This window comes from Ranitomeya variabilis, chromosome 1 (assembly GCF_051348905.1).
Source record: "Ranitomeya variabilis isolate aRanVar5 chromosome 1, aRanVar5.hap1, whole genome shotgun sequence".
Taxonomy (NCBI): Eukaryota; Metazoa; Chordata; class Amphibia; order Anura; family Dendrobatidae; genus Ranitomeya; species Ranitomeya variabilis.
In genome coordinates, this window is record NC_135232.1 from 882,281,493 (window position 1) to 882,302,985 (window position 21,493).

The 21,493-nt window shown below is 41.5% G+C and overlaps 1 protein-coding gene across 1 annotated transcript in view; it reads right to left on the bottom strand.

Annotated features, from left to right (window-relative positions):
- The window catches only part of TACR3 (tachykinin receptor 3), a 319,626-nt gene that overhangs the window by 92,582 nt on the left and 205,551 nt on the right, over positions 1–21,493 (bottom strand). Inside the window, exon 3 of the mRNA XM_077278166.1 lies at positions 8,783–8,933. Coding sequence (XP_077134281.1) covers positions 8,783–8,933 — 151 coding nt within the window. The remainder of the gene's footprint in view (positions 1–8,782; positions 8,934–21,493) is intronic.

The window sequence follows — 21,493 nt, forward strand, 5'->3', positions numbered from 1 at the left end:
CAGCTCTCCAGGCTGAATTTGATCATTGGCTGTCTCTGCTGAACCTGCATCCAGGGAAGGCTGTGTCCAATAACGGTGCGCACCTGGTGGCAGGCGTATGGCAAGACAAGCTCACACATGTGCCACCCATGGCTCACGGCCTCAACCTGATGGTACAGCATTTTATCCGCCACTATCCTGGCCTGTGTGACCTGCTCTAGAAAGTACATAAGCTGTGTGCTCATTTCCATCGTTTGCACCCCTCTGCTCATTGACTTGCCTCGATACAGAGGTCTTTGTCCATGTCAGTTATCAGGTTGATATGTGATGTGCCGACACGGTGGAATTCCACTCTGCATATGTTGCAGCGACTTTGGCCCTGATGCAGTATGTCACGTCATATAGCCTGGCCCAATGCAGTACGGAGGTGGCGCACATCACGTTTACAGAGTGGGCACAGATTAACAACCTTTGCACCCTTCTGCACAGTTTTGAAATGGCTATTAAGATGGTTAGCGCTGATGACGCTATCATCAGCATCACTATTCCGGTCATTTATATGCTGGAGCAGACTTTGAATAGCCTATGGGAGGAGATGGTGCTCCCAGAAGAAGAGGAGAAAGCAGAGGAAGCTGCGGAAGAGATAACATTGTCTCAAAGTTCAAGACTGTCATCACACAGGCGGGTGCCAAGGGAGGGTGGATTACTGTGATCGAGGGGAGCTGGTGATGATAACAGACAAATTGTTATCAAAGGAGCAAGATCCGAGGAACAAATGGAGGAGGAAGAGGTGATGGGAGAGCAACTGTCAGATGAAGAGGATAATCCTCCCCTTTCTGTTGTCTGGGGTTGGAGGGAGGGGAAGGAGGAAATGAGCCTCATTATTATCAAGTCACAAACACAGCATGGGCTTGGACCTCATGGTAGAGCCTGACATATGAGTGCCTTCTTGCTGCAACATGATCCCCGTATAGTAATGATTAGAAATAATGCTGACTACTGGGTTGCCACTTTACTAGATCCACATTATAAAACCAAATTTTGCCAGATGATTCTCACCCTAGAAAGGGACCCGCAAATGCTGGAGTATCGAAACACGCTTTTATGCAACCTTAAGAGAGCTTTTCCCCAAGACCGCAGTGAAGCACACAGTTTGCATTGCAGCCGTAGACTTACAACCTACAGCCCGTCAATTCGTCAATGTCAAAATATTAGCAGCAGCAGTAGTGGTAGTTGAAGTAGCAATTTCTGTGAGTCCTTTGACACTTTTTTAAGACCACCTAGTGCACAAGCACAGCAGAATCCGAGTCTTACACGTGGTGAACGAATGGAGAGGATGGTGCAGGAGTATCTAGAACTAAATATTAACACCATCAGGGAGGGTTTGGACCCTTTCACATTTTGGTCTTCCAAAATGGATGAGTGACCTCAGCTCGCCTCACATGCCTTGGAGGTTTTATCGTGCCCGCAGCCAGCGTTCTCTCAGAACATGTCTTCAGAGCTGCTGTGGTGTCCTGTCAGATAAGTGCATACGGCTGTCCCCCGAAAGTGTTAACCGCCTAACTTTCATTAAGATGAACAAGTCATGGATCTCCAAGGACTTTTGCATCCCAATCGCAGACTGTACAGACTAGGTGATATTGCATTTTTTAGTGTGATGCATTAATGTCACATAACTGCACTTTGTGATATCATTATTGTCGCTTCTGTGGCTGCTGCTGCTGAAGTTAACACAAATTTGTGGAAATGTGAGCAGTCATGGTTGGTCTACATCTGCTGTGTTAGCTGTAGTGGAAGACATGTCGGTCCCAATTTTATTATTTCTATTCTCGTGAATGTTATTCCACTTCAGGGGTGTCAGGCCCTCATTTTTTAAAATTTGAGCACTCCAAGTTGGGTGTCCATCTGCTGGATTGGATGTAGACAAAGATCTGTTGGTCCTTATTAGACTATTTCTACTGTTGTGAAATTGATGCCACTTCTGTGGTGTAAGACCCTCATTTCTTTAAATGTGAACTCTCCTTGTAGGGTGTCCATCGGCTTGATTGGGTGTAGTGAAAGACCTGTCTGTCCCTATTCTACTATTTTAACCGTGGTGAAATTGATGCCACTTTGGTGGTGTCTGCCAATAATTTTTGGAAATGTGAAAACTCCTGGTTACGTCTCCTTCATGCATGTTGCCAGTAGCAGTAGGCCTCAGAGACCGCCAGGCTTCCACTTCTTGTACTCAACTACACGTGTTACTATCCCTAAAATTTTCTGACAATGGTGGTCTACAAAACTGATATTTGTGCCGCTACTTGAGTGTGGCTCAGCATGAAAGCAGGTAGAGGTGTTGCATGTGGTGTCAGGGCTCCCAGCAAAGGGGCCCTACACCGATCCCTCAGCCACTTCGCCTTACTGTGACATTCATTGGAAAGCTGTAAATGCTGTCCCTGACCCCAATACCTCATGCCTGGCTCATTGCTGCAGTTCCATGCTGCAATTTGTACTGTGGGTGAATTGATGCCACTTTCCTGGTGTCTGTCCCTCATTTGATGTGTTTTGGCAGCATTTGGGGCCGTTCTAAAGTGTTGGTCATGCGTTTGTTTTTGCCTCTCAATGACGTGAATGGTGTTCAGTAATGTTCGGCAAATATTTGGCAAATTAATTGGCGAATACTGCAAATTCGGTGAACGTAATCCATATCAAACATTGAAATATTCGCTCATCTCTCTATATAAGCTCATAATTACAAAATGAGTTTTGTTTCTAATACAAATGTCACTTTTGGAATACAATCTTTATCCCTAAGCTATAAAGAGGAGACAACAATCAGTACCCAATGGTCATTGTTGACACCAGACACTTGGACCCTTCTAGATAACAGACAGCAATATATATAGAAATGAGATCTATATTATTGGAAATACAGGAATACTGCACCATATTCCTTAAAATGGATCTGTCATCAGATTTGTTATGCAAAGAGCATAACTTACCAAATAGCTCTCTATGTCCTGATGAGACTGGTGTACTTTGGAAGTCTATTTCAGAATAGCTGTATTATACTGAAAATATACCATACTATGACTCAAGAGCATGCATAGAAATTCAAAAGCCCACATAGCAAATTTCCAATTTTGCTATTAATAAAATAGGCAGGCTCCAGACAAGAGGTGGGACCACACGGGGACTGGGCTCATCAGCTAAAGGACCACATAGTAGTCGCTTGGCCTTCTGCCATTAGCCCTACACTTCTGCTATAAGTGCATTTTTAGGTTGTAAAATCCATATGTGTACAGTGTAGCTGTACTATATGAGTGGTAAAGCAGCATTATGAATACATGTGTGTGTGGTATATCGATACTATGTACGTGTATGACATACCAGTATATACTGTGTGTACAGAAAGTATTCAGACCTTTAAATGTGGATGGCTTTTTTATCAATAGTTTGCACCTGTGCTGTCCCTTGCCTTTATTAGTAGAGGCCTGCTGCACCCTGCTAGATGTGCATGTGCTAGACAGGGTTTTGAGAAGGTCATATATTATGGTATTTGGTTTTTTTTCTATGTTAGCTGTTTTTGACACTGCAGCCATTCAACAGTCAGGTCTTTATGGCAGAGTGGCCCAATGGAAGCCTCTCCTCAGTGCAAGGCATATGAAAGCTTGCATAGAGTTTGTTAAAAAACACATGAAGGACTCCCAGACTATGAGAAATAAGATTCTCTGGTCTGATGAGACAAAGATAGAATTATCACCAAAATGTTCTAAGCGGAATATGTGGAGAAAACCAGGCACTGCTCTTCACCTGCCCAATACAATCCCAACAGTGAAACATGGCGGTGATAGCATCATGCTATGGGGGGTGTTTTTCAGCTGCCGGGACAGGATGACTGGTAGCCATTGAAGTAAACATGAATGCGGCCAAGTACAAAGATATCCTGGATGAAAATCTCTTCCAGAGTGCTCTGGACTTCAGACTTGGCCGAAGGTTCACCTTCCAACAAGACAATGACGCTAAGCACAAAAGAGTGGCTTCAGAACAACTCTGTGACCATTCTTGATTGGCCCAGCCAGAGCCCTAACCTAAACCCAATTGAGCATCTCTGGAGAGACCTGAAAATAGCTGTCCACCAACGTTCACCATCCAACCTGACGGAACTGGAGAGAATCTGCAAGGAGGAATGGAAGACGATCCCCAAATCCAGGTGTGAAAAACTTGTTACATCATTCTCAAGAAGACTCATGGCTGTACTAGCTCAAAAGGGTGCTTCTACTCAATACTGAGCAAAGGGTATGACCATGTGAGATTTCAGTTTGTTTTTTTTAATAAATTTGCAAAAATTACTACATTTCTGTTTTTTTTTCCAGTCAAGATGGGGTGCAGAGTGTGTACATTAATGAGAAAAAAACTTTTTTCAATTTACAAAAAGGCTGCAATGAAATCTATTTTTCACAGTAGAGGGGAGGTAACAGTTTACATCCACACAGCTATAACATAGTTCTGAGCTGAAGTTGATCACAGAGGTTTTATTCAGGCATCCTAACCTAAGCAGAACTGTACCTTGCTTCTTGCTGTCCTGGCCGCTTCTTTGATTACAGCAATCGCTTCGCAGGAAGAACTGGGCTATATAGCTTGTCTGACTTCAGTCTGTCAGTAGACTCTTTAACACACACCTTAGGGTACCGTCACACAGTGGCATTTTTATCGCTACGACGGCACGATTCGTGACGTTGTAGCGATATCGTTACGATCTCGCAGTGTCTGACACGCTACTGCGATCAGGCACCCTGCTGAGAATCGTACGTCGTAGCACATCGTTTCAAACTTTCTTTCGTCGCTTGATCACCCGCTGACATCGCTGGATCGTTGTGTGTGACAGCGATCCAGCGATGTGTTCGCTGGTAACCAGGGTAAACATCGGGTAACTAAGCGCAGGGCCGCGCTTAGTAACCCGATGTTTACCGTGGTTACCAGCGTAAAAGTAAAAAAAAAAAAACCGTACATACTCACCATCTGATGCCCGTCAGGTCCCTTGCCGTCTGCTTCCTGCTCTGACTGAATCCGGCCGTACAGTGAGAGCAGATCACAGCGGCGACGTCACCGCTGCGATCTGCTCTCACTTTCCGGCCGGCAGACAGTCAGAGAGGAAAGCAGACGGCAAGGGACCTGACGGGCATCAGATGGTGAGTATGTACGGTTTGTTTTTTTTTACTTTTACGCTGGTAACCACGGTAAACATCGGGTTACTAAGCGCGGCCCTGCGCTTAGTTACCCAATGTTTACCCTGGTTACCCGGGGACTTCGGCATCGCTCCAGCGCCGTGATTGCACAGTGTGACCGCAGTCTACGACGCTGGAGCAATAATCATACGATCGCTGCGACGTCACGGATCGTGCCGTCGTAGCGATGTAAATGATACTGTGTGACGGTACCCTTACTCTTGGATCTCCTGGACACAATACCAACTTTCCCAGTGTCCCCTGGGGCTGAGCTGACCACTCCCTGTCTGCTATAACCATTTTAACCCCTATAATTGCTGGTTGATTTTTAACACACACCTTACTCTTGGATCTCCTGGACACAATACCAACTTTCCCAGTGTCCCCTGGGGCTGAGCTGACCACTCCCTGTCTGCTATAACCATTTTAACCCCTATAATTGCTGGATGATTGTAAATCAACCGTGCACCTTCTATATGTCACAAATATATGAAACTATAACTAATAGCTTGACTGCAAAAATAAAGTTTTTTTTTATGAATTTGGGATGAAAATTTACCCATTTTAAGTATATTGGGCTTTGAGTGGGTTTCTAGTAAAGTACTGGATCTATTTTATACTGGAGTCCAAAAAGTTTAGTTTAGTAAAGGAGCACATGAGTAGTTTAATGTTAGTAGGCTAGTGGGATAAAACTGATTGATGTATTCACATGGACTATCTTTAGATGTTAATAAGGTTGAATAAGACAAATGTCCATCAAGTTCACCAAAGCACAGGAAAGAAAAAGAGAATGGCACATGTTTAACCAAAATAGATAATACAACCTGCCTCAAAAGAGTTAATCTTTACCTCTTGACCCCATTTATCGATCCACTGGATCAAACAATCAGAAAAGAACACATACAAAAGTAAATTTTGTTATTGGCTTCTGAAAAGCTTTCAAGCCTTTTTGTAACCACTAGTTTCAGATTATTAAAATGTCATGTAACAATAATAAACTAGAGACCTGATGAGGATAAGAAAGAAAAGTCACATTCAAGTGTGGCCATGAAAAGATTTGCAAATTGTGGTGATATTTTGTTTCTCATCACTGTACTAGTCTGCTGTAAATAAATGTTACCAAAGTAATTCAAAGTAATAATGGGTAAGAATGAATTTAGTAAGCTTAACTACAGATTCTGTGTCAATTCCTGTATTTTCTAGGAAGACTGCAGGATTTTAATCCATCCTGGTGTCATATATTAGAAAAAAGATTATACATCCACGGTGACCAGCATAGTTATTTTGGTAGAGGATCTAATCCGGATATTTTATTCAATAGGTCGGTTCTCTCCTGAATGTAGCTGGGTGTATTCTTTACCAAGGGCTTAAGAACACGCATCTAGAAATTTGCTCACTAAGGGTGCCTGCACATGAAATTATAAGAATCTTAAAGGTTTTCAGAATTGTGAAATTTTTTTGAAGTATGTAAAATGTCCCTATTCCTGGACTGTCTGATATTAGGTAATCAGCTGTTATGGACTTGTTAGGAGGACTAATCTATTTTGAAGCTCCTTGAGGTATTCCTGCGCAGGGTCAAACACCAATTCTGTTTAGTGGGGTGTTTCCTTCAGTTGTCTGCTTGCTGCCTCCATGCAATCTGTGTTCATAATGACCATTTCACTACTTTTGTCTGCTGGTTTAACGATTATTTCCTTATTGCTTTTCAAAGACTGCATGATTCTCCTCACCTGGGCACTGATTTTGGATGGCTGTCTCTTATGTGTATCTAGTATGGTGGATTTTACCAGGTGCTTAAAGAACTACACGTATTTATCCAAATGGAGGTTGCATTGAGTTTTAGAAGTTCAGTCTGACATTTTTTGAATGCCAAGTTCCCCCTTTCTTCTGTTAGGGTGGGTTCCGACTCTTCTGTGTCATGAAAATATTCCTTCAGGCATAGTCTCCTGAAATCATTTTCTATATTACTGCTGAGTACACTTTTATCTAGGGCTTTAGAAGACAAAATGAAAATCCACTAGGAAGCACATCAAATGCTACTTTGTAGGGTTTTTAAGCTGAGAGTTTGATGACACAAAAGTTTATGTGTCTGAAAGGGAGTAGTTGTCAATATTGCTATGTTTTGGATTTGTTTTGGAACTGTTTGTATTAAGTCCTGAACTGAGATGCAATCCATAGAGTCTTTTCCTTGTTACAGATTAGAACGGTCAGCAGTTTGCAGAAATATTGTTACAATATTTGGTTTGCGCTTTTTATAAGTGCATTCCTCTGTGAACCAAACAACACTTTGACTTTACTCTTGATGATGCAGATGGCATGCAAACGGTGGTTCCTTAGTCTTTCAGAAGTCCTGTTATCCTGTAGTTCAGGTTTTGAAGTCCTCTGAAAATAAATATGACTTTTTTAAATTTGGATAAGAAAAAAAAGGTTGCTGTAACAAACATATCAATTTCTTCAGAAGTATTCCATGAAGATGCAGTCCAATTTGATATCCTCCATTTTCTTAAAGGAAAATACTGTATATACTGTAACTTTGCATGGTTGTATTGTGTTAACCGGAAGTTAAAAAAAATAACCAAAAAAATAATAATTAAAAACTATTTTTTATGTCTAGTGGCTAAAATGATAAAAAAGTTTCAAATATTTTTTTTTACTGTAACACTTGATGTGGTTACCTTCAGCACTGTTCCGACTGAAATGAGCCCAGGTGCTTGCTTGTGATCCATTTGGCTCTGTGACAGCTGTCAGAATATCCAAGTATCCAAGACAGCATCAGTAATGGAAATCGTACACATGAGTAAACCAATAATCAGTATGCCGTTTTCATACACTATAGGATGTTCTATATCAGATACTCCGACAGCTGACAAGGAAAGGGTCCAAAGTGCAAAAAGTCCTAAGTCTTTATTGCTCTTCTGGAAATAATGAGGTATTGAATGGTGACTCTGGAAGGAGATAGTTCGCAATCATATGCAGACACAAAACTTGTATTAAAGTTGTAATTCCATCATACTGCCATAATATTCTTAGTGTCAGCACAACAAGAAATATAAATCAGTGTTTAGTACAATCTGCTGTCTGATGCCAGGAGACTGGAGTGTTTTTTGACTACTCTCATAATTTAGTGCATCCTCCAGGCAACCTGTTCTGTTGACACTGAAGGGAGAGTAGTTGCCTTCTAGCCACCATTCTAATCTTTGCATCTCTTAGTATCTCTTTGAGGTAAAATAGCCAGGTAAACAGAAATTAAAATGGAGACCAAATATGCAGACATGTAAGCAAACCCTGGGCAATTTCTTCCTATTGAGACATAAAACATTTTCAACATCAATCAAGAGCAAAGTGCTTATTACAATGAATTGTTGTGTTTGTAAGCTGAAGCAAAAGCCTTGCCTCAGGGATTAAACCTGATGCTTCATTTATTAGTCTGCAGTCTTTTGATATATTAACCATTGTACTACATTTCTCCTTCATACTATGTAGCACAATAAAATCTTTAAACGATATTATAGCAACATAATTTTTCTATTATACAAAAGATTTTTTTTAAGTAAAAACACAGATAAAACAACGTAAAGAAGAAAAACAAACATTACCTTTCTTTTTGCTCTAAGTTGTTCATGATATTTATCAGACGTGTCTCCAGGTATTTCTCCTCCCCACAGCGTAATTCCAACAATTGTGTATGTTATGCCCATGACAAGTAATGGGAAGCAATACACAAACAGAACAACAATGATCTGGTACCTAAAATGGAGAAAACATGAAAAGAAGAAGTAATATGTTTATTATTACGCCCATTTATATTGCCTCCACTAGAACATCTTCCTCTATCTGGATCCTCCTCAAGTCTAACAGCGATCACGCTCACCATCACTTTTCTCTGTTGAACCAGTGGCGTTATCATCAACCTCTTTGTCTCTTCCTGCCACTGAAATGCACAATCCTATCTGTGGAACGCATGACATGGCCACTGGAATGCATATACTATAGATGTGGAACGCAAGTCCGTGCACTTCCGGTACATGTCACATCCGCACTCCTGTCCACACAGTTCCTGTCGGCGGCACAGCCAGCGACTCCGCCCCCACTTTCCTCTTATTAACCCCGGTGTGCAGTGTGCAAAAACAGCTGACTAGCGGTGGATACCTCGTCACTGCGGCGCACGCGGACACTCTTTCTCCTGCTGGTATGTTATGGACATCTTTATGCCATACTATCTAGGGGCACCTCTAGCCATGAATTTATTTTAATTACACATTACTTCCCTCAGGCTAGTTAAAGGCACCAGTTGCCCCCGGCCAGATATCTAGTGCACCCCAGGGACTATTTACCGGTATGCACTATTAAACTTGTTCCACTATGTTTACAGTGAGCCACATGCCATAGACTAACATCATTCTGTATTTCTCTTATATAGATTTAGCCACGCAGACCAGCTAGTGTTTATTTTTATACTACCACCACATATTCATCTCCTAATTGACAAAGTGGTACGTTTCTCCTCTTATTTGTCACTAGATTTCAGTACCGCTCTTCTATGTAACCTCACTTATAAGCAATGTTTTTTCTGTCTCCTGCTTATGCCTATAATGCTGCATATTCTTGACCACGCCATTGATGAACTGTACATACATTTTTTGCTTTTCTTGTCTTTTCTGTAAAAACCTTATGTTGTGTTTTGCTATTTTGCTTTCATATGTAGGAAATGAAGAAGAAAAACTTCATAAAGAACCTCATTACAAGTGGAGTGCCAGGTTTATTTTTCTATTTATGCACGGTGTGGGAACCTACCTTTGGCACCACTTCTAGTAGTGCATACAATATTTAGTATATGAACTTGTAAAGATCTGGCGAATCATAATGGCAGGTCAGTTTTAGCATTTAGTGAACCTGGTAAAAAAGCCCAAAAAAACAAGTGTTGGATTGCACTTTTTTTGCAAATTCACCACACTTGGATTTTTTTTCCCCCTTTTCTAGTACACGACATGGTAAAACCAATGGTGTTGTTCAAAAGTACAACTTGTTCCAAAAAAAACATGCCCTCATACGGCCATGACGGCAAAATATAAAAAAGTTATAGCTCTGGGAAGAAGGGGAGCGAAAAACGAAAACGCAAAACCAAAAAAAGTCCCATGGGTTAAGGTGTTAATAATAGCTCACAGCTGTTTGCTTAGCTTTTCCTGGTGACTTTATGGGGGACCCCAGGTAAAAATGACTTAAGGACCCCCTATACATTCAAACCAGTAAAGTTTAAACAGACAGCTGTGGGTTGATATTAATAGCTTAGGAAGAAGTCAGAGATATTGCACCCCCTAGGCTACCAACATCAGCCCTCAGCCTCCCAAGAAAAGGCATTTCCATAAGATGGTGTTAAACTTTATCTTCCCACTTGCCTTGTGTTGGTTGCAAGTGGGGTAGTAGGGTTGGGGTTGGTGTCACCTTTGCATTGTCATGGGGACAATAGTTAGTAATTAACTAATAGGGGTCAGTAATGGAGAGGCATGTACAACCCCATAGTAAGTATTGAAATAAACACATAAAATCCTTTATTTGAAATAAAACAAAACACCCCATTTTAAAAATGTATTTAAAAATAAAAAACATACTCGCCTTACCTTTTTGTATTGAAGCCCTTGTCCCCTGTAAAAGACAGAAATAATAAACAACCATTATACTCACCTTACGCTTAATTCACTGATGTCTATGTCCCCTGTAGTACTGGCAGACACTATATCAGCTTTTAAAAAAAGGGCTGGACAATTTCCTTGATATACATAACATTGCGGGTTATAGCTAGATGAACTTTGATGGACCTAAGTCTTTATTCAACCTATGTAACTATTTAACTATGTAAAAAAAATACACAGGAGTTACACAGCTGCTGCTGAATACAACTCCCATCATAGTCTCCTGGTTGCAGGAAGAGCTGAGGCTAAGAGCCTAAATTGGCTTATCTAGTGGATGTGCCATTTCTGGGGTGGCAGATAGCTGGTGTTAGGGCTAGTGGAATGCATCGAGTATAGATAGGTAGCTACAAGGTGCATTTGCAGCCCGGGGTCCACCGTGCAGAGATATCTGCTGCAAAGTAATGGCGGATAACCTCTGAGCTCACACGTGGGTTAAGCTTCACCCAGTGTGAACTGGAAGCGATCTCTGTTGACTCACAGAGTCGCGCTGTACACAAAACTATTACCCTAACTAAGGGTTGTGCTTGCTCTGGAACTCTTCTGTGCTAAACGCACACATGATGGAACCAGATGCTAAGCCAAGGCTAATTGCCCCCACTGACACTAGCTGCCTGCCTGAGTGTACAGTCCCAAAGCTACAGCCTCACCCCACATAAGTATAGAGTGGTATAGTATCCACAGGCATAAGCCAAACACATTTGATACTAGCACAGAGGGCAGAGCCTGGAAAGGCAACAGTAAACATTCGCACAGTATCAGGCTGAGCCAGTCGCTGGGACCAATGTCTCCGCTGAGCAGGTTCCACTGTGGCTGGAGGAGAATGGGAGACCGCAGAAGACATGGTTCGAGATTCCCCCTGTGTGGTGGTAGGAGCTTGACACCTAATAGCTGGTTTATTAGGCTGAGAAGGGGAAAACATTTATGAACCTTTCCTGCCTATTAACATCAGCCCCATTATCTGGTTATTAAAAATAGGAGGACTCTATGTAATTTTTTTAGGGTCCTTACCATTTTTAATAACCAGTAAAGTTAAAGCAGACAGCTGGGGCTAATATAAATAGGCTGAGAAGGTCCATGGTTATTGTGCCCTTCCCAGCATAATAATGCCAGCTCACAGCTGTCTGCTTTCCCTAGGCTGATATTATAAACTTCCTGCAAAAGTCCCTGTTTGGAGTTCAGCACAGAACACTAGGTGTTCTGTATGAACCCCAAACTTTACATCCCTAATCATGACATTTTAATTTAAGGTTTTTCTAGACTTGAAGAAAAAAAATGAAAAATGTAGGAAAGTTTAATGCAGTGAGTGAAAAGCCATATTACCAGAAAGTCATATAATTGACCATCCTGCTTCTCTTTTCTAGAAACTGAAGTTGTCTTTGTTATGTGTAAAGTAATATATTATGTAATACTGCCCTTCTACTAAACATGTCATATTGGAGACCATAGAAGGTTTAGTGAATGTATTTGGAGTGTTATTGGGGTCATATGACTAAGGATGCTTTGGTCAGAATTTTCCAAACAGAATGCAGGGATGTCTGGTGAGTAGTGATAAGTGCATTCATTTGAGTGTAGTTTAAGTCTCCTGAAATTTTACATAAATTTGCATTCTTCAGAATACATTTTATTTACATTTTACTTTAAGCATAATGGTTGACATTTTGCTGAACCCTAGAGGGCCAGGAAAACATTGGAAAAAATAGTAATATTACTAACCACTCATCTGCCTGCCATCAGATCGCCCACACATCTTCGTTTTCTCTTTCCACATCACGCTTAGGATGCTGACTAGGTCTTTAATGTCACTGCATGCTGTGCTATCATGGTGCACATCATGACATCACAATGTAGACCTTGGATGAAGCCTGTATTGACATCATGACATGTGCCGTGATGGCGCAGAATACATTAACATCACATACCTTTTCGACATCGGAGGCCACAGCACACGGTGAAGCAGGCCAGAACAGATACAGGAAGCAAAAAAAAATTTCTGGAAAAACAAATGGTGGTTGGTGGGGGCAATAGAACTGGTGTGCTTTGAGGTAAATATTGATTTACTTTTACTTAAAGGAACATTCAATTTGTATCAAATATCTTTGATGCAAATCAAATTCCTCTGTTAAATGATTTGTTGAATTTGAATCTTAGCAGATTCAATTATGTCTACCTGTGAGAGTGTCTTTCTTTAGTGATTCTTTGCTGGCTAGAGCATTCAAATGTGCTTGCATAAGATATGCAATGTGTAAAGGGTTTGTATAAGGATAAAGATATTCACAATGCGGTGGGTGGGAGCTTAAATTATATAAATCCCCTGGAACAGTATAAAGTGGGGGAGTGGTTCATTTCCCATTGGTGGGACAACCCAGGTTAACTGAGTGAAAACTACCCCTATGAATTGTCATGAGCACGGAAGACTAACTACCCTTTGGAGTGGAGGAAGGTTAGCACCATAGTTGACAATTCATAGAGAAAGGTTACCTTGCAGATGAGAGAAGTGCCCGTGGAAGAGTATAAAAGTGTATAATTACAGAGAGTTAGAAGAAGTTCTGATGATTGTGCAAGCAAAATGAATGAGATTGAGACAATCTGCAGGGAGGAAGAGGAAGAGTGCCATGCTTGTGAGGCCTGAGAAAGAAAAGGCCATGAGGTTGGTAGGTGCCAAGGGCAAGATAGAAATTGTACCCAAGAATGTTACAGAAAAAAATCCAAGAAGGACAGCCCAGCTGGAAAAGAATATGGTCCGGCTGTGAGTGATGTGACTTTTTTTCATGGTGAGAAGATGATAGAACAACACTAAGTTGTGAGACTACCCTTCTTGTCTTCTATAAATTTGTTGACAATTTAGAAAATAAGGCCCACTACCATAATCAAATTTGTTATACTGTATAGCTGCTATGTGTAGTAGTAAAACAGTAAAGCAAGAATCAGAGAGGAAACAGCACTACTGTACGATATGCACACTAGAAGTTGAATAATAATATCAGAAAAAACTTTATTAACACACAAACATTTTTCATTCTTATTTTGGATTTTGTATTTTCCATTTACTGCTTTGCTGTTTATTATTTACTAGTAGAATACCCGCGGCTTCGCTCGTGTAAAATATGTTAAATTGTTGGTTATGGTAGCTAAAGTAAAATTTTCAGTGTAACCCTGAAATTGACATTTTCAGAGTGCTACAGTAAATTTTTTTTTCCACTTTTCCATTTTTATTGATTTTACATATTCAATGCATATTATGTAGTATAAACTATTACAACTATTTTTTTAACTATTTTGTATCAAAAATGAAAATTTATGCACCTTACACAAACATATAAAACATTTACACCCAATTAACAATATAGTGCAACCCTTCCCCGCTCCCTCCATTGTAATCTATAAGTAGTTAATGGACAAAAGAGTAAAATAGGTTTACAGTTAAAAAACTACCTTATATACTCGTGTATAAGCTGAGATTTTCAGCACATTTTTTTGTGCTGAAGACGCCCTTCTCGGCTTATACACTAGTCATTGCCGATGGGGGAGAGGGATGGGGGAGCAGAAGACATCATACTCACTCACCTGGTGTCATCACTGCATATCAGTCCCTGCATCTAGGGCATCGGGATCTCTCTTCCTGTCTTCCTTCCTGTGCTGAGTGGTCACGTTGTACCGCTCTTTAAAGTAATGACTATGCACACGTCTCCACTCCCATAGGCATGTAACGCATATTCATTACTTTAATGAGCGGTATCACTGACCGCTCAGCACAGGAAGGAAGACAGGGAGAGAGATGCCAGTGCCCAAGATGCAGGGACTAATAGGCAGCGCCAGGAGAGTGAGTAGGACTGGGGTGTAACGTGGTAACCAAAACATGAGACGTAAGACAAAGTCAGGGTACAAGCCAGAGTCGAAGCCAGTCGGGGAACGTGGTATTAGAGACAGAAAACAAGGAGCGAAGTCCAGAGATCAGGTCGAGTCATACATGAGTGCAGGCAGTCAGAGGCACAAGGATCACTAATACAGGTATACAGGTCAGGGGCTCAAGCCAGGAAGCATGAACTATAGCTGACACTGGCCCACAGGCTGCAGAGGACTGAAATAGCCCAGCCATCTTCAAAACGAGGCAGAGGGGATTAACTCCTGCATGACCAGTCCAGAGACAAGACAGCTAAAAAGCAAACTCAGGACTGGATCATGACATGGGGGAGGGTGAGCCATGCGATATTCACCTGTCCCTGTTCCACTGCTGTGCTTTGTGTTCCGGGTCCTCTGGCTGTGACATTCAAGTCAGAGAGCGTGATGACGTCGTGAGTGTGCCCTTTGACTGAACAGTCACTGCAGAAAGCCGGCAACGAGAGGTATGTCATTTTTTTATTGGAACAGCAGCAGCATTATATGGGGCATACTTTAATATGGAGCATCTTAAGGGGCCATCATTAACCTTCATGCAGCATTATATGGGGCATATTTAAATATGAAGCATCTTATGGGGCCATCATTAACCTTTGTGCAGCATTATATGGGGCTTAATTTTGTATGGAGCATCTTATGGGGCCATCATTAACCTTCATGCAGCATTACATGGGGCATATTTTAATATGGTGCATCTTATGGGGCCATCATTAACCTTTGTGCAGTGTTATATGAGGCATATGTTAATATGGAGCATCTTATGGGGCCATCATTAACCTTTATGGAGCATTATATGGGGCATATTTTAATATGGAGCATCTTATGGGGCCATCATTTATCTTTGTGCAGCATTATAGGGGGTTTATTTTTGTATGGAGCATCTTATTGGGCCATCATTAACCTTAATGCAGCATTATATGGGGCATATTTTAATATGGAGAATCTTATGGGGCCATCATTAACCTTTGTGCAGCATTATATGGGCATATTTTAATATGGAGCATCTTATTGGGCAATCATAAACCTTCATGCAGCATTATATGGGGCATATTTTAATATATATGGAGCATCTTATGAGGCCATCATTAACCTATATGCAGCATTATATGGCATATTTTAATATGGTGCATCTTAAGGCACCATCATTAACCTTTGTGCAGCATTATATGGGGCTTATTTTTGTATGGTGCATCTTAAGGGGCCATCATTAACCTTAATGCAGCATTATATGGAGCATATTTTGATATGGTGCATCTAATGGGGCTATCATTAACCTTTGTGCAGCATTATATGGGGCATATTTTTGTATGGAGCATCTTATGGGGCCATCATTAACCTTTGTGCAGAGTTATATGGGGCATATTTTAATATGGAGCATCTTATGGGGCCATCATTAACCTTTATGGAGCATTATATGAGGCATATTTTTGTATGGAGCATCTTATGGGGCCATCATTAACCTTTGTGCAGCATTATATGGGGCATATTTTAGTATGCAGCATCTTATGGGGCCATCATTAACCTCTTTGCAGCATTATATGGGGCATATTTTAGTATGGAGCATCTTATGGGGCCATCATTAACCTTTGTGCAGCATTATATGGGGCATAATTTGTATGGAGCATCTTATGGGGCCCATCATGAACTTTATGGAGCATTATATGGGGCATATTTTGTATGGAGAACCTTATGGGGCTCCTGATTCAATATGGATATTCAAAAACATTTAACCTACTGATGTCTCAATTAATTTTACTTTTATTGGTATCTATTTTTATTTTTGAAATTTATCAGTAGCTGCTACATTTTCCACCCTAGGCTTATACTCGAGTCAATAAGTTTTCCCAATTTTTTGTGGCAAAATTAGGTGCCTCGACTTATATGGGTCGGCTTATACTCGAGTATATATGGTATCTATTGTAGTGCTTTTTGGTAAACAATGTTTCTGGCTTTACCTTCAGGTGCATATGTGAAAAGATTTATGGGGTTACCCACTCTAGAGCAAGCAACGTACAACAGTCCATGTGAAAATCAAGGGCTCTCCAAATTAATGCCGGATACTTTATGTGATTGACCTTGTGCTTTGTTTATAGTCAGAGCAATTGCAAGTCGGATTGGGAACTGCAAACGCTTAAAATTGAAGGGCATGTCGCTTGGTAGCAAAGGAATAGTCGAGAATAAAAACATTTGCTCTCTTAGAGTTTCCCACAAGAATAGTGGCTTCAATAACATTGGGCATGAGACTCTTAGTGCACAATCTTGTGCGGTTACTCATTTTTCGTGGTCAAGGTTCCAAAGCAAAATTATTGCGGCTCCTATTTTAAAAGTGAGCTTATGCAGTGACATTCCAGGAACCTCCAAAGAATTCAGGAACTCCAATGGATACATTACGGTTTGTTCACTCTCCATGACTGTATGTGGTTGGTAGATCAGGCAGCCTTCCCTGAATTAGTAGATTTATGGAGCTGACACTATCATTTTTAGGCACAAGGATTGCACGTTCACAAAGCCACTGATGGTTGTTAAAATTGTTACAAATATCAGGGAAACCTTGGTCAATAAGTTCCATTACAAAAGATGTAATTTCACAAAAATCTTCCGGAAAGGAAATGAGACCAGTAGTGGAAGCAGTAGGGGACCTGTCATTTCCAAGGCATAGTAGCTGGTGTGCAAATTTGTCCGCAGTTGTATTCCCCATCAAATGAGCCCACGTATTAGTTGTAAGAGTTTGCTTCTGAACATTTATCCACAGATAAGAAGGTTTTAGACAGGCAATCAGCTCATCCGCTGGTGTTGCTCCCTTAAGAACAGGTAATGCCTGGCAGAAGTCACCTGCAAAAATTACTACAATTCCCCCCATTAAACGATCAGTTTCCCGCAGATCTTTCAAGGTGCGATCAAGGGCCTCGACCGCTTTCTTGGGTGCCATGGTACATTAATCCCAAACAATTACTTTGCAAGTTTGTAATACCTTAGCTTTCTAAGAGCCCTTAGTGATATTACAGACAGGAGTTTCTGACAGCGCTGGATTGAATAGCAATCCTAGTGCTGAATGAACCATGCACCCTCCATCTAAAAGAGTGGCCACAATCAAAGATGATGCAACAGCCAAGGAAATGTCATTGTTTGAGCGAATTTCTTCAAGCAGCAAATGAATTAAAAATGTTTTACCAGTACCTCCTGATGCATCTAGGAAAAATAGTCCCCCATTTCCACTGGAAATCTGGCCTATAATTGCTGTCAGGACTCTGAACATTTTTTATTACCTTTTTGTGCATTACTGCCCTTTTCCAAGATGGCGTCTTTGGTCTCATGTGCACTGTGTCTTCCTGCTATAAAACTCCACCCCAGCCTTCAGTCTGTGCTAGAGTATTCTGCCTTGCATCCAGCTCCTGACCTCTGGTGACTCCCTGGCTATATACCTGCTCCTGTGAACCTGTGGGGTTATCCTGCTACTCTGCTCTGAGTTCCTGCTGCATACACCAGTTCCAGTAATCCTCCTTCATCTGCTGCTCGTGTTTACTTCCATCTGCATTTGCTGGACATGTGGGCTGTTGCTGCTCTGCAAGAACCTGGGACTGTTGCCCAGACCTCCCTGGTTGAGCTAAAATATTATTTGAACTGCCTTATAAGCATATCTATCTGTGTTTTGGACGAAGCAAGGACTTATTCGTGTCAAGTATCCTCAAGAATAATTGTGCTTCATAGACTTTCTGCGTAATTGCATTTTCCTCTGAAGTTTCCTATAGACTGCTGAGCTGCATTTGATATTTGTTCTGGACTTGAGTTTCTCTCTGCACCTGTTTGAATCACCGTGTGATAATATAGACATTACCACTTATAAAACTGTGTCCTGTAGTTGTCTTGTTCCACGCAAAGAGTCTCCTGACTTATCCCCTATAATTATTACAGGATACTCTAGCCTAAAAAAAAAAAAGGAGACTGTTGGAACAATGACTGCAGAAAGCAGACTAGAGCAGGTGTTTTCCATAATTAGATCACTGCAGAAAGATGTGTAAGGTCTGCAAAAGAAATTTGGAAGCTTTGAACACAATCAACAAGTGTTTGGACAGACTTTGCAGGACTTAAGCACCCGCATGGCAGCCCAGGAAAACAAACTTGCTGGCATAGAGTCCCAGTATGGACGGGCTTTTCAGGACATAAGCACGCAAATAGCTGCACAAGCGACTTTTCCCTCTGGGCAACCGCCACCAGCTAGCCCACCTAAGTTGCCCCATTCAGATTTAATGGTGATCGCGACAAATTTTGTGGCTTTGTGAATCAATGTATGCTATATTTTGATGTGCATGCTGACCGTTTTCCTAATGATAGATCCAAAGTATTGTGTGTAATAATGCTGCTGACCGCACGAGCGCTCGCCTGGGCGAATCCGATGATTGAGTCTCGTGACCCACGGTTAAATAACTTGGATGATATCTTGGCCGCTATGGCATTAATGTTTGATGATCCTAATCGCTGTGCAACCACTGAATCTGCTTTATTGTCTTTACGCCAGGCAAAACGTTCTGTTATTGAGTATGCTACTGAATTCAGGAGATTAGCGGTAGATACCAATTGGGACAGTTATGCACAATTGCCTATTTTTAAAAGGGGTCTGTCTAGTATTGTAAAAGATGAACTAGCTCGCTCTGAGTCACCACAAGAGCTAGACACATTTATACAGCATTGTGTGCGCATAGACATTCACCTTACTGAGCAAAGGCAGGAGAAGTTTGCTGCATATAACCGTATTTCTAACTTTTCCCTTCCTTCCAAAGAGTCTGCAGGTAAAACATCTCGGGAGGTAGAGGAGGTGCCCATGCAAATTGATTCCGTTCAGAGGCGCGAGATCAATGAGCGCCAGAAGCATTGCCTTCGTGAAAGTCTATGTTTCTACTGCGGCCAGTCTGACCACTTCTTGATCAATTGTTCTAAGTGTCCTATACGGACTAACAAGGTGCTAGCAGCAGTAGGGGAGTATGACAACTGTGATGATGAATCTGACATCTCTGAATGTAGCCTGCCTTTAAACGCTGTATTCCATTCACTTTCTATGACTTCACCCCCCAAGGAGCTTAAGGAAAAGAACTTTCACTGTTCTCTCCCTATTAAGATCCTGCGTTCAGGACAGTGGATTTCTAGTGCAGCTATGATTGACTCTGGTGCAGGTGGCAATTTCATGGATATTGCATTTGCCAAGGAACATGGTAATGAAATTCAGCAAAGAGCCTCTCCAATTACCATGGAAACAGTGGATGGGTCACCTTTAATCTCTGGGCCTGTGGATCAGGAGACCGTACCCCTTGAAATTTTTTTGGAGCCTAATCATCAGGAGCAACTTTCTTTCTTGCTAATTTCTTCTCCTCATTTTCCTGTGATTTTAGGCATTCCTTGGTTGCGTTCTCAGAATCCAATTATCAACTGGGAGACCAAGGAGATTATCTTTCCAACAAGGAGCAACTCAGTGTTAACAGAAGCTGTCCCTGAGTCCACGGCTACAGAACCACATGTACAGGTATTTTCTTTACTTCCAGCATATAAAGAGTTCTCTGACATCTGTGACAAGAAGAATGCAGATCAGCTTCCTCCACACAGGCATTATGACTGTCCCATTGAGTTGCTTCCTGGGGCAGCTATTCCTTTTGGTAATGTATACCCTTTGGCGGCACCTGAGCTTCAAGCCTTAAAGGAGTATATTGATGAAAATCTGGCCAAAGGCTTCATACGTCCTTCTTCCTCACCAGCAGGGGCACCTATCTTTTCTGTAAAGAAGAAGGATTGGACCCTGAGACCCCATGTTGACTATCGGGAACTCAATAAGGTAACCGTACGAAACCGTTACCCTTTGCCTCTGATTCCCGAATTACTGGAAAGAGTCCGCCATGCTAAGGTGTTCTCTAAACTGGATCTTTGTGGGGCTTATAATTTGGTGCATATTCGTCCAGGGGATGAGTGGAAGACAGCATTCAGATGCCGGTATGGACACTTTGAATCTCTTGTGATGCCCTTCGGGCTTTGTAACGCCCCTGCAACGTTTCAACACCTTGCTAATGACATTTTCAGAGATTTGTTGGACCAGTTTGTAGTGATCTATTTGGACAATATACTAATCTTTTCTGACTCTCTACAGGAACATGAAGAACATGTCAAAACTGTTTTAAGATGTCTGAAAGAGAACCATCCGTATATTAAGCCGGAGAAATGCGAGTACCATCGTTCTGAGATACAGTTCTTTGGTTATATCATCTCTCCCCAGGGGCTGAACATGGAATCTGGTAAGATTCAGGCTATCCTTGACTGGCCTGTACCCAAGAACATTAAGGAGGTCCAACGTTTTATTGGTTTTGCAAATTTCTACAGATGCTTCATTCGAAATTTTTCTATTGTCCATCCCATTACTTCCTTGAAAAAGAAGGAAAAGCCCTTTAAGTGGTCATTACAGGCTCAAGAAGCTTTTCATCGGCTTAAAATCTGTTTCACATCAGCACCGCTGTTGATACACCCAGATCCAACACTTTCTTTCATTGTGGAGGTGGACGCTTCTGATAATGCTTTGGAGGCTATTATCTCCCAAAGAACTGGAGAGAAGGGTGTGCTACATCCTTGTGCTTTCTTTTCCCATAGACTAACCTCAGCAGAGAAGAATTACGACGTGGGAGACAAGGAATTGCTGGTTATTATTGCGGCTTTCAAAGAATGGAGGCATCATCTGCAAGGAGC